This window comes from Cibotium barometz, chromosome 53, assembly GCF_041138505.1.
Source record: "Cibotium barometz isolate CiBa-2024 chromosome 53, ASM4113850v1, whole genome shotgun sequence".
In the NCBI taxonomy this organism is placed as follows: Eukaryota; Viridiplantae; Streptophyta; class Polypodiopsida; order Cyatheales; family Cibotiaceae; genus Cibotium; species Cibotium barometz.
This window is the reverse complement of record NC_141098.1, coordinates 24,717,347-24,729,445: the sequence shown is the minus strand read 5'-3', so window position 1 is coordinate 24,729,445 and position 12,099 is coordinate 24,717,347. Positions and strand designations below refer to the sequence as shown.

The window sequence follows — 12,099 nt, the reverse complement described above, 5'->3', positions numbered from 1 at the left end:
CCTATGGGCGCGTAGTTGAGTTGGTAGAACGGTTGGGTTCCAACGAGAGGACCCGGGGTTCGATGCCATACGACGTGGGTATGTCTGAGTGTTCGAATATATATCGATCGATGTATTTTTCTTTTTTTTAGTTAATATAAAAGCCACCCATTTAAAAAATAAATAAATAAAATATTTTTTTTCATGACTGGTACTCCCCACCCACCCCTCGTGTCTAAAAGGCACGGTGCATTTAAGAGGGGGTTCAAGTGGGATCGACGGCTGAGGGGGCTCGATTTTGGGCGGGTCCGATCTGGGCCGTCGGATCCCTAGTTTACTTCACAGGCCGAGTTTTTTTTCGGCCCTAGTTTACTTTCGGGGATCCGACGGCCCGGATCGGCCCCGCCCAAAATCGGGCCCCCTCAACCGTTGATCCCACTTGAACCCCCTCTTAAATGCACCGTGTGATTTAGAGACGAGCTTTACTGCGGGGTGGCCCTAGATCTTTTATAAACTAGGGAGGTGAAGGATCCTAGTTTACTTCAGAGGCCAAGTGCGGACATCACAAAAAAAAACTCGGCCTGGAAGTAAACTAGGATCCCTAGTTTACTTCACAGGCTAAGTTTTTTTTCGGCCCTAGTTTACTTTCGGGGTTCCGATGGCCCAAATCGACCCCGCCCAAAATCGAGCCCCCTCAACCGTCGATCCCACTTGAACCCCCTCTTAAATGCACCCTGTGATTTAGAGACGAGGCCCACCACCCATCACCATGTAAACAAAAAAGCTGGACTGTCAGGCGAGCATGTCGAGAAAACCTCTTTCGCAATCGCAGAATCCTCAACAGAAAGGTGAAGTAGCAGAATCTCGAACAGCTCAGAGACGTAGAGAAGCTGCCGTGGCTGCTGCACCCAAGGGGAGAAAGCACGAGAAAAGCAAACAGTTTGTGCTCTCAGTGCACGGGAATCAGCTAGTTGTTTTGCTAGCGTTTGCATCAAGCTTGTCGGTGGCCCCAGCTATGGCGATCTTGTGTAAGCTTTTGCCCCCCATGCCTAATGCTGGCCGCAAGGAATGATGCTGATTGCCTACGTGCTGCGCATACTTTGACAACGGTGCAGATTTTCCACCTTCTTCTGTCCTTTTCCATGCTTCTGTGAAGCGGAGCGGCCGTAGCTTCTACAGAAACCTTGGCCACATGTTGCAGTACTCAGAACCTCTTCTAGGACTCAAGAAAGGCTTACATTGTGTACCTTAGGAGAGATTTTCTTGCTAAGCTTGAAAAGGCAAGAAAAGGTTTGCGCGGGAAACAGCTTTGATGAAAAGCGCTGACTTGCAGCAGAGCTTTTTTGGTAGAAGCTATGGCGGAGGTGAACAGCAAAGAGGGAGTTTCTTCAGTTTCCTTGGAGAATGCCAGCTTTTCAGAGCTTCTGAGAGCTCGGAACAGGCTGCACATGGCTCTGCAGAAGTCTTGCAGCTTAGAAGACGACCTGTGCAAGGCTGCCCCCCGCCTGCAGTGCGTAGCCAAGCGCATCCCATCCCTAGAAGTTGCCTTTGAGCCTTTGCGGTCTCACAGGAACGTTTTGGATGACCTCGCCATTAACATCGACAAGGCAGTCGCCCCCGCCTCTGCTGTACTCAAGGTATTTGATGCCATGCATGATTTTGAAAGATCCCTCTTACATGAACCCCAACATGACCTCATTGGCTACATGGGCCTCATCTCTCGCCTTGAAGAGGCCTCCTCTTTCCTGTCCCAGAACTGCCCCATGGCCATCGAATGGCTTCAAGAAATGGTGGAGTTCCTAGAGCATAACCAGGTCCTCCAAGATGCCCCCATGAGAAGAATCTCCTCTCATCTAGAAGTCCTGCAGGCATGGCTAAACGGTGGAGACCGGACAAAGCTGGATGGAGGGCTTCACTCAGCATCTCTAGATAGGCTAGAGGCTGAACTGCAAAGGATTCTGTCCGTGGCGAGCTTGTCTGTGCTCACTTCTGCAAGCAAATCTGCTCGAAAGGGGGATGCTGGGAGGAACAGAAGGCTTCCTTCCCAGACATCCAGAAGCCTACACCTCATTGTGCAAAAACTGGTGTCCAATGGACGCAGACAGAGATATGTGGACCTCTACATAGAAACTCGCATCAGAGTCATGAGAGACAGCTTGAAGGCTCTTCCGCTGGACTACCTCCATCTCAAATGTGGAACCAAGCTTGAATGGGAAACTGTAGAAACGTATATAGGTCCATGGACACAGCATATTGAGTTGGTTGTGAAATCGCTGTATGAGCCAGAGTACCAGCTGTGCATTCAGGTGTTAGGGAAGCTGGGCTATGAAGACTGGGAAGAAAGCTTTGGCAGAATTGCTGAAGCTGGGGGGATTATTGAGTTCTTGCAATTTGGAGAGGTGGTGGCCAGGAGCAGGGATGAGCCGCAGAAGCTCTTTAAGCTGCTTGACATGTTTGAGGCTATGAATAATTTGAGGTCAAGCTTTGGGAAGCTTTTTGGGGGTCTGGGATGCAAGGAAACCCAGCAGAGAACCAGAGATTTGCTGAAGTTGATAGTGCAAGTGGCTCATGGCATCTTTTTGGAGCTCAAGCAACAAGTAGAGAAGCAGAGAGGGATTCAACCCCCCATTAATGGAAGCTTGCCTAGTGTTTCGAGCTTTGTGCTAAGCTATGTCAAGCACCTGGTGGGAGACTTCTACAGACCTATCATCACTCAGGTGCTCGCCATTTGCCATAGCTGGAAAGATGATGTGGTGGAAAAGAAGAGCACTGACAGTCTGCTCTCTAAAGCTGTGCTCGGCATCATGAAAACTCTGGTCCTCAACTTCGATGACTGGGCAAGCTTATTCAAAGACAAGGAGCCTGTCCTCTTTCACCTCTTTCTCTGTAATAACTACTGGTACCTCTCAGTGAATTGCCAAGCTCCAGAGCTTAAGGCTCTTGTGGGGGAGTCTTGGCTTAGAGAGCAACAGCAGCAAGCTGAACTTCAAATTTCTCTGTACATGAAGGAAGGTTGGGCCAAGGCAATCCAGCATCTCAACATCCCAGGGTTCACCACCTTCACCACCTTGACTGGTAGCAGAGCCGCTGCCCGCGACCTTCTGAAAACCAAGCTCAAAGCATTTAATGCTGCATTTGAGGACCTCTACCAGAAACATACCAAGTGGATTGTCCCTGATGCCGAGCTGCGAGAGAAGTTGTGTGTAAAGGTCCCAGCCTACAGGACTTACCTTCAGAGCTATGGTCCTCTCTTGGAGCAAGATGGTAGTAAGAGCAAGTATGCCAAGTACTCTGCTCAGAGCTTGGAGAGAATCCTTGGTAGCCTGTTTCAGGGGAGGTCTGAGAAAAATCTTCAGTGGCTCTGATAAAATGATGAGGTGATGAACTGCCATTGTACACCCTGCTGCAGTCAGTGTTGTATGATTTTTCGTGCGCTAAATAAAGACAACAGGCTTGTAAAAACCTCATTCGTGCATGTTCAGGAAGCAATTGCTTAGCTTGTGAGGTGATGTAAATCAATCAGGCTTTTTGTAGCCCTGTGATCTTCAGGTGTCTTCAAGAACACACCATAGGGTTGAGGAAAACCTTGTAGTTATGGTTTTTTGCATGAATGTTAGCATGTATTTACCACTTGGCATCTACTTATCTGTCACGGCCCAAACGATTTATGTATCTGGTTGCTTGCTTTGTTAAATGCAATTCCACTTCCATACTTACATAAGGAGCTAGCTATGGTTTGGGCTTTGTCTTTCTCACCTAGATTCCAAAGTAACTCTCTATTTATTTATTCCAAGATAACTCTCTTGAGGACGATCGATATGGCAATGAAGTAAGGGTCCTTGAAAGATGGGAAAAGTCACATCTCCATTAACCTTCAGAATATAGACTCCTATCCTAGGCAAGGGGTTAGGAATGCTACCTCCCCATTCCTAGCGATCCAACTTCATTTGATGCGGTTTGAGAAAAAAATATGTTGAAAAGGTTATTGAAAATATCATGTTAATGCGGTGGAGATATAAGGTGTATACAAACTAGATATATATAAGGTATATATATATAAGGTGTATATATATATATATATGTATGTATGGGTGTGTGTGTGTGTGTGTTTCTAAAAAAGGGACTTCTATTAAGTAATATAAAATCATATAAAGGGAGATCCCAAAATAAAAGGTAGGGAGATCTCAACCATTGGGGGGCACTATGCTACTAGAAAAGCTCCATAGGAGTGGAGCAGAAAGGTAGGGAGATCTCAACCATTGGGGGGCACTATGCTACTAGAAAAGCTCCATAGGAGAAGAAAATACCATGGTTCCACCTTCTCATAAATTTGTTGTGTTTTGTTTGAGTAGCTTTAGAAGATCCATGCAGATGGGCTTGGGTGACCAAAAGAGTATGAACTTTGTCACTCCATATATTGTAGATACATTAGGGTGTTGAAAATGTGGTGCCTAGATGCACAAGGGGTATTTATCAAGGGGGGGTGTGTACAAGGATGCTTTCTTCTTTTTAAGATTTCATTACCATGAAACCAATGTGCAAAACATGTGAAAACTGCCAAGGTTTCCATCCCCTTCTTTGCTCTCCTTCATTGAGCAAACTATGAGCCATGCCATTTTCTTGACAAGCTCCAACATGGACTGCAAATCAGCCCATAACCACATGTCCACCACTTGAACAAGTATGTGCACCTTTAACCTCTTTGCCCAATGCAAAGAACCATGGGATTCATGATCCCATCACATAGCAACCCTTTCATAGAGCATTCTTCCATGCTCAAACACCAAAATATTGAGGCAATATAATACACAAACCAACCTTCAATGTTGTAATTGCAATTTGCACCTTCCTTGATGATGAGACAACTTCCAAGACTTTATCTTTGCTGAAATCTCCATTTTCAGCGCTTCCATGGTAGCACCATAATCTCCATGAGCATAATCTCTCTCCAAATGCAATACTAATGACAATGAGTGTGCTAAGTTTTTTTTTTTATAATAAAATGAAAATAATGCTTAATCAAATAAACACAACCAAGAAATCTATACATAAATAATCACCATGACCAAGAGCCCACACAAGATTTGATATCATGTTAACAATCTAAAAATGGGATTGATCATGGTGATAGACATAGATTAAGCAACATAATTAAGGTGGATTAAACCACACTAAGAACTCCATAAGAGAGAGAGAGATTGCACACTCAACACAAGATCTCTATTGCATATCACAATTGAACCATACAATGATATAGGCTTTCTAGCCTTATCCTGTTATGCAGCATGTCGTTAATGCCATGTCTGAAAATGTTGAAGCAGCACATAAAGATGATGTATGGTGTACACATTGATTCAGGTGCTTCGAACCACATATGACAAGTCATGGGAAGTGGTTCAAGGAGATGAAAAACCTTGAAAGACCAAGTTTTGTGGAAATAGGGGATGACACTGCTCATCCAATTGCCCATGTTGGAGATGTGCCATTGTCTATGCAGGATGGCAAAGTGAAGTATCTTGTAGATGTACTTCATGTTCTGAACATAACAAAGAATCTAGTTTCAATTGGCCAGATGATTGAGCAGGGTTTGCAGGTTCGGTTTAACCCTGATGGTGGTTGTTATGTTGAAGACTTTAAAGACAAGTGCAAGTTGGTTGAGGCAACAGAGTGGGCATGTTTACATTGAAATCATGCCTGAAGTGAGTGCTGCGATGTTTGCAAATGGTTCAAAGAACATGCGCTAATTGGAATGGCTGAGAAAAAAAGTAGACGAGAAAGCTTCTCAAGAGGCTGTTGCATTTTCTCCAAGGCGCTTGTTTTACTGTTGTGCAAAAGGCATAGCTGAAGTACTCAGAGTATAGTTTCCAAGAGCTGTAATCAGCCATAGACAACTTCCATAAAGAGAACAAGCTAGGAGATGATTGCAGAGATAGCAGAGATGAGCTAAAGAGAAATGGAGCTAGAGAAGGACGCAGCAGGATGAGCCACAGCAGCAGAGTAAGCTTTCCATAAAAGCTCAGTGAATAACAGGTATTGTAGACGGTGAAGAAGAAGATGACCAAAGTGGGTTCCAGCGACTACTACAGGAAGCAGGGTAACCATCGATGAAGACAAGCAAGACCAGCATGGAATGTGGCTTGTAGCAAGGAATTGGTGCAGTTAAGTTGGCAGAGAGATTTTCAACATCGCATTCAAGAGGCGCATTTTTTTTCAAAAATTTTTCTTGATAAGGTTTTTAAAACCTTAGAGTTAAGATCTTATTCACACCATAACCTTTCGAAATCTCAAAGGGTCTATTTTGGTAAAGCTCTTGTTCACATGCTTTTTAAGAAGCATATACTTTGTAATTGATTACACACACACTTGGGTTCGCTGCCTAGCTTCGGCCAAAATGTGTTGTATTTTTTTTTCACCCATGAATGAGAAGGGTAACCGTACCCGAACTTGAAGCTCAAAACGAGGATTTTTTTTGTAATTACCCATTGGTATGAGGGTTGCCCTACCTGAGCTCACCGAGAAGCTCCAAATGGTTATTGTGATGTGTGCATGAGCGATGCACGTGTGAGGTGCATGCGCATGGGTTGGTTCCCACCCGAACATCTATGCTCAAATTGGACTCAGTGGTTCCGCTGTGAGCGAGTCGGCTCAAAATGGACTTGGTGTCTAAGATGGTAGACACACGCACACATGTTTGGTTGATGGACACTCCAATGTATCATTGAGGGGGAGTGTTGAGAGGTAGCGATTGCGTTTGTGCAATGCTACATTGATATGGGTGATGGATGATGGGTGAGTTGTGGAACAGCTCGATTAAGAGGGGGTGTTGAAAGATGTAATCGCGGTGTTGTGTGTATATGGGAAAGCACCTAGAGATGCAAGATATTGTGGCAAGATAAGAATGCCACATGTAATATTGAATGGTGTGTGAGTGTTGACCAAAAGAGTGGAAAAGGAGTTGCCACATGGATAATGACATGTAAAGTGGGATAAGGCTAGAAAGCCTATATCATTGTATGGTTCATTTGTGTTATGCAATAGAATTGAGTGTTGAGTGTGCAATCTCTCTCTCTCTTATGGAGTTCTTAGTGTGGTTTAATCCACCCTAATTATGTTGCTTAATCTATGTCCTTCACCATGATCAACAATCCCATTTTTGGATTGTTAACCGTTTCTGGTGTGATGAGGAGAAGCTTCTAAGCACAGGTTTTGATGTGGCAGATTTTAAAGCATCCACTGTTTTATTAATGAGGGATAATTTGTGCATGGAGAACACTTGAAATCAAACTTCATCCTCCTTGGGCTGCCCTCTTTTCTTATTAATGGGCAAGAATTTTATTCTTATCTCCCACATACAAAAGCTTTATAATTTAAGGGAAGATTATTGCCTTGCAATCATAGCAAATGGTTGTGAAGCTACCAGGGGTTTACTGGATGTGGAAAATGTATATAAAGAGGAGTTTCTAAAATTGGACACTGAAGTGACAGAGAACTTCATTGAAGCCCCTAGAGCCATGTCATTGTGCTTTGAGAAAGCCAAGGAAACTGAATCTTCTCTTCCCACAAAGCTAGAATTTTAAAATCTTCAAGAGAGGAGTTAGGAATTACTGAAATAGGAAGAGAGCCCTTGCCCACCCTTGATCAAGGAAATGAAGAAGGCTCCATCAACCTTTGGGATGCATCAAAGTTGGAAGAGGATGAGAACCAAAAGGTAATTTATCTGTTCTTGAGTAATTTATGTTTGGTATTGACTAAATTTATTTGAAAGCTTATTCTTTGTTTATCGCAGATTGAGCTTGATGATGCCGATGGTTTCCTTGGATGTGGAGGTGCTGCCTGTGCAAGAGTTAGCCAAGATGCTGCCCTTGCACACTACATCCCATCTATTGACAAAGAAATATTTATTGTCTACCACAACAAATATTCTAATGATGCTGAAATTCCACTTCTCACACTCAAGGCACTATCTAGATATACGGGCTATTCCTTTATCCCTCACAATACACATAATGTCATGCTGATAGAGAAGTGTGCTGCTATTCATATCTTTGGATACGGTACAAGATTTTGGCCTTCCAGAACCGGATACTTCCTCTGTTATGCTAGCTATGCTCTAGGTGCTGGACTAGAAGATGTAAATGCACCGAAGGGTTATAGTCACAAGAAGTTTTTACGTTATAGAGAGGAAAAATGCCTAGTCAAGAGAGGAAAAGCAAGTATAGAAGAGATTCAAGAGTAGTTAATTATCTTGTCATTGTAAATATTTTGTTATATCTTTTATGTAATGAAATGATACGAATAAGTTTTAATCACAAGTCTGTATTAAGCAAAAATGTTTACAACACTTCAAAATGTTATAAATTTCGCATACAAAATTTCGATACACTAAATCCAAATTCTTCCTTCTCGTCTTCTTGATGATCTCCATACCACATGACATGTTGTTCCTGTTCCAGCTTTCCACTTCAGTGATCTCCTCATTTTGGCTTGATTTTGTGCTGCCTTTGCTAAATCACTCGTACGAGCCTTTCCATTGATAGTTTTTGCCCAAAGTATATCTGTAGAACCAATTTAACAGTTCTTTGAGGTAATTTGTATGAGTCTTTCCTCCTCCATGTCGGGTGTTTTTGAAATATACTCCTCTAGTTCGGTAGTGAGATTTTTCCATTCCTTGGGTACTCCACATGTCAAGAGAACCATATTCATTCATGAAGTATACACCATGTGCATACAAAATGTGTTGCAAAAGAAAACACGACCAATTCAGAAGCCATACTTTATACCTTATAATCATTTCAAATTGATGAGTAGAAAGAAACTCGTTTACCGTGTAATGCGTAATGTTGGTATCACCCCATGTATCGACCATGGCTTTTGTGAAGATCTTCTTGAAATTTTTTACGCTCCTCTACAGTCGTCCTGCTTTTGCTCATTAATTTAACCATCTTATTGTGTTTGAAGTCTGACCAAACTTTTTCACGTAGAACTACAAGGCTTGGATTGGTGGAGTCAAATGTTGTGCATTTACACAAATCCTTCCACAAGTCCCATGACTTTGAGTTGCTTTCTCATATCCTATAGGATGGTGGAATTTGAGTATCTCTCATCCACCCTATACAAGGAGACATATAAGCATACTGAATGGCTGAATAGGATGGGACTAAAGCAATTTGTGAAGCTTCCTTGTTGGGAGGAGCTCGAGCACAATTTCAAAGCATTGGAGCAGCTCCAAGAGTCGAATGTCATCATGCTCCCATCACGTGAGAAGAAAGTGTTTAACCCTCTATTATATGTTGCCAAAGTGCTCAACTTGCCCGACTGAGGGAGAGATTGAGATCAAGCTAGCAAAAGATGAGGATTTGATTAAGGAATTCAGTTCGTTGGAGGGCAGGGCCAAGGAATTCAAAATTACAGGCACACATAGAAGCAGATGTACTTTGTGTTGGGAGATTATAAATCTCATCCACAAACCATAATGCATGTCCAAAAAGACCTTCGGGATGGTAAAGGTAGCTAAAAGTAAAAACAAGAGTGGTCTAGGTGAAGGTCTTGTATCACAATTTGAAGAAACAAATAAGGAAGCTCACCCGGGCCAATACAAAAACAAAGATTTTTCCATATCTGATTGCTTTGTTTAACGGGAAATCACAAGCCAGAGTTGGAAAAGATTAGGAGGAAGGCCCCAAGGAGGATGCAGCGAGAAATCCTCAGGAACAGGTGGCTTCTGGACAGGGCAAGAAGTCTAAGACCAGGCATCATCGGGATTGGGGAAGAAGAGAATATTCGAATTTGGTGAGAAAAAGATGAGCAGAAAGAAGGGGAGAATTTCCAAGGAGGGGGCCAGCATGGCAATGGTGGTCGTAGGCACCCAGCAACTAAAAGAGGAATTGGTCGATATTGGCAAGTTAGCTTTACCCCAAAGACTGGAGTAGCAGCAAGAGACTACCACCACCGCGTAGACTTGCAGCTAGAAACACAACCTGCACAGTCAGATCTCCCTGCAACCATGTCCGCAAACTTTTCAGATTCCATTAACACATTGGGTACATGGAGCCCTTAACTACCTTCAACACTGCATGACTGATGGGCTGAAGGAGATGACAAAGCTATGGTTAGTCATCATCAAGGAGAAGGATGTTGCCCTCCAAGAGGTGAGGAGCCAATAGGAACCCCTACAAGAGGAGCTGTGCAAGAGAAGAAAGGAAGTTGGCAAGTTGGATGAGATGTAGAAAGAAATCCAGGACCTCCAGCAGGCCAACAAAGAGATGAAGGTGGAAGTGGAGAAAATGAAGGGAATGATGGCCAGGAAAGAACAAGTGACTACACAAATGCAGGAAGAATTGGACAGATCCAGAGAAAAACCAAGAGAGAATTGAGGGGGGTCAAGTCACCCTGGTCCATGAAGAGTACCTTAGAATTATTAAAGAGGTCTAATACCGGGCTAACAGAGACAAGGTGGAGCTGGTGAAAGAAGAAGCCAGGCTAGCAGTGCTGGATTCATAAGAGTTCCCTCAAGTGTACAAGCTTGATGCTGAGAAGATGGAAGAGTGGGAAGGTCATGCAGCAATAGATGACCTTAAGGAGGTATGGGGAAAGTATTTGGAAAAGTTAATAGCAGTAATGCAAGCCCCCAAACCTTTCTAAAAATAGTTGGCTTCCCACCAGTCAAAAGGTGGAGATCCGGATGGGTGTCCAAAAATTCAAATCTGACCTTGACACAGTAGGCTCAGAGCCAACAAAGGCCTTGGAAGCAGCACACATCTGACCAAGTGGATAAAGAAGCTAGCAGCAGTGGAGGAGGTTCCAGCAGTAGAGAAGAAGAGCCGCAAAAGGAAAACAAGTAGCTATGGCAAGAGATAGAGGTATGGAAAAAGAGATTCACAATCTTGAAGGGAGATGGAAAGAAGCCAGCCACACAATTAGAAGGGAAGGGAAAAGAGATCGTTTTATGGAAATGATCATCAATGGATCTCATCCCCAACAATGAACTAAAAGAGCATGCACGGGCAGCTACAAAGAAGTTGGAGGAGAAAGAGAATGATGAGCCTGCACTTAAGGTCCAAATTGAAGAGCTGGAGGCACTCATCCAGGAATTCAAAGAACAATAGAAATAGGATGGTAAGACAATTAAAGAAAGTGGAGGAAGCTACACCTATAAAGGTAACAAAAGGAAAAGGTGGAAAAATGATAAATGAGCTGAAAGTCACTTTGACACGAGATAGCTAATGCTGACCTCAAAAGGAAAGCAGATAAAATAGAGGCCATGAAAAAGGCACATGCGGAGGAAGTGCAGTCCAAGGATAAAATGCTAGAAGACTTCCAAAGTTGGGCCAAAAGAGAAAGAAGGGCAAGAGAGGACCTTAAAAAAAAGGTGCAAGAAGAAATGGGCCAGAAAAGCATAGGTGTCTAGAAGGATATTGCCCTTAAGTGCATGCAAAATCTAATCTAGATGGCACAATATTTGAGTTCCATGAGGCCTTCGAATTGGGACAAAATTGCAAAATTCATGAACTAGTTGTGGAAGTGCCTAAGGCAGTAAGATAGGGCTAGAGTAGGCAAAGCAGGCAACTGGATAAGGAAGAAGTCCCTCCCCTAGATCCAGAGCCGTGCGGAGAAGTGGGCTCTTATGACTCATGGATTTGGGTGAGGAGGCAACATCTCACTCAAAGAGCAATATTGCTAGTGCCCCTCGCCAACAAATGGAGTCACCTAGCAGATAGAGAAAGAAGAGTGCCAAGGTCAGAACCAACAAGCATACCACCCTATGAGTGGAAATGGAGTTGGGGTGGGAGAAGAAGGCCAAGAGATCCAGAACAAATAGTTTTTAAAGATGATGCCATCACCCCAAAGTAGACAGAGCCCCACACCTTTTCAGCAAGAATTGCTATAGACACAATGAAAAGGGCCACGGCAAGGTATTTGAAGGTGCGTCCCATAGACGTGCAGTTCCAACGGGAGAATGAGAGAACCAAAATTATGCCATGCATGGGTGAGAAACATGAAAAATGCCTATGAGCCAAGGTATACCCAAGACCGCCCAATCAAATTCATTTCAGGAGGCATCATAATAGAAGAAAAAGTAGACAGGCAGATGGGACAAGCCATAAGTGTTTGGACTGCACA

At 43.4% G+C, this 12,099-nt stretch overlaps 1 protein-coding gene across 1 annotated transcript; it reads left to right on the top strand.

Annotated features, from left to right (window-relative positions):
* Nucleotides 1-868: 868 nt before the first annotated feature.
* LOC147608441 (exocyst complex component EXO70A1-like) lies at nucleotides 869-3,441 on the top strand. The gene has a single exon (XM_086788914.1). It carries the CDS (start codon nucleotides 1,335-1,337, stop codon nucleotides 3,342-3,344), a length of 2,010 nt encoding a protein of 669 aa, XP_086645040.1. The 5' UTR covers nucleotides 869-1,334; the 3' UTR covers nucleotides 3,345-3,441.
* The last annotated feature ends 8,658 nt before the right edge of the window (nucleotides 3,442-12,099 follow it).

What these genes read in the sequence shown, in the direction of transcription:
- LOC147608441 (XM_086788914.1), top strand. Translation starts at nt 1,335, where the DNA reads ATGGCGGAGGTGAACAGCAAAGAGGGAGTTTCTTCAGTTTCCTTGGAG.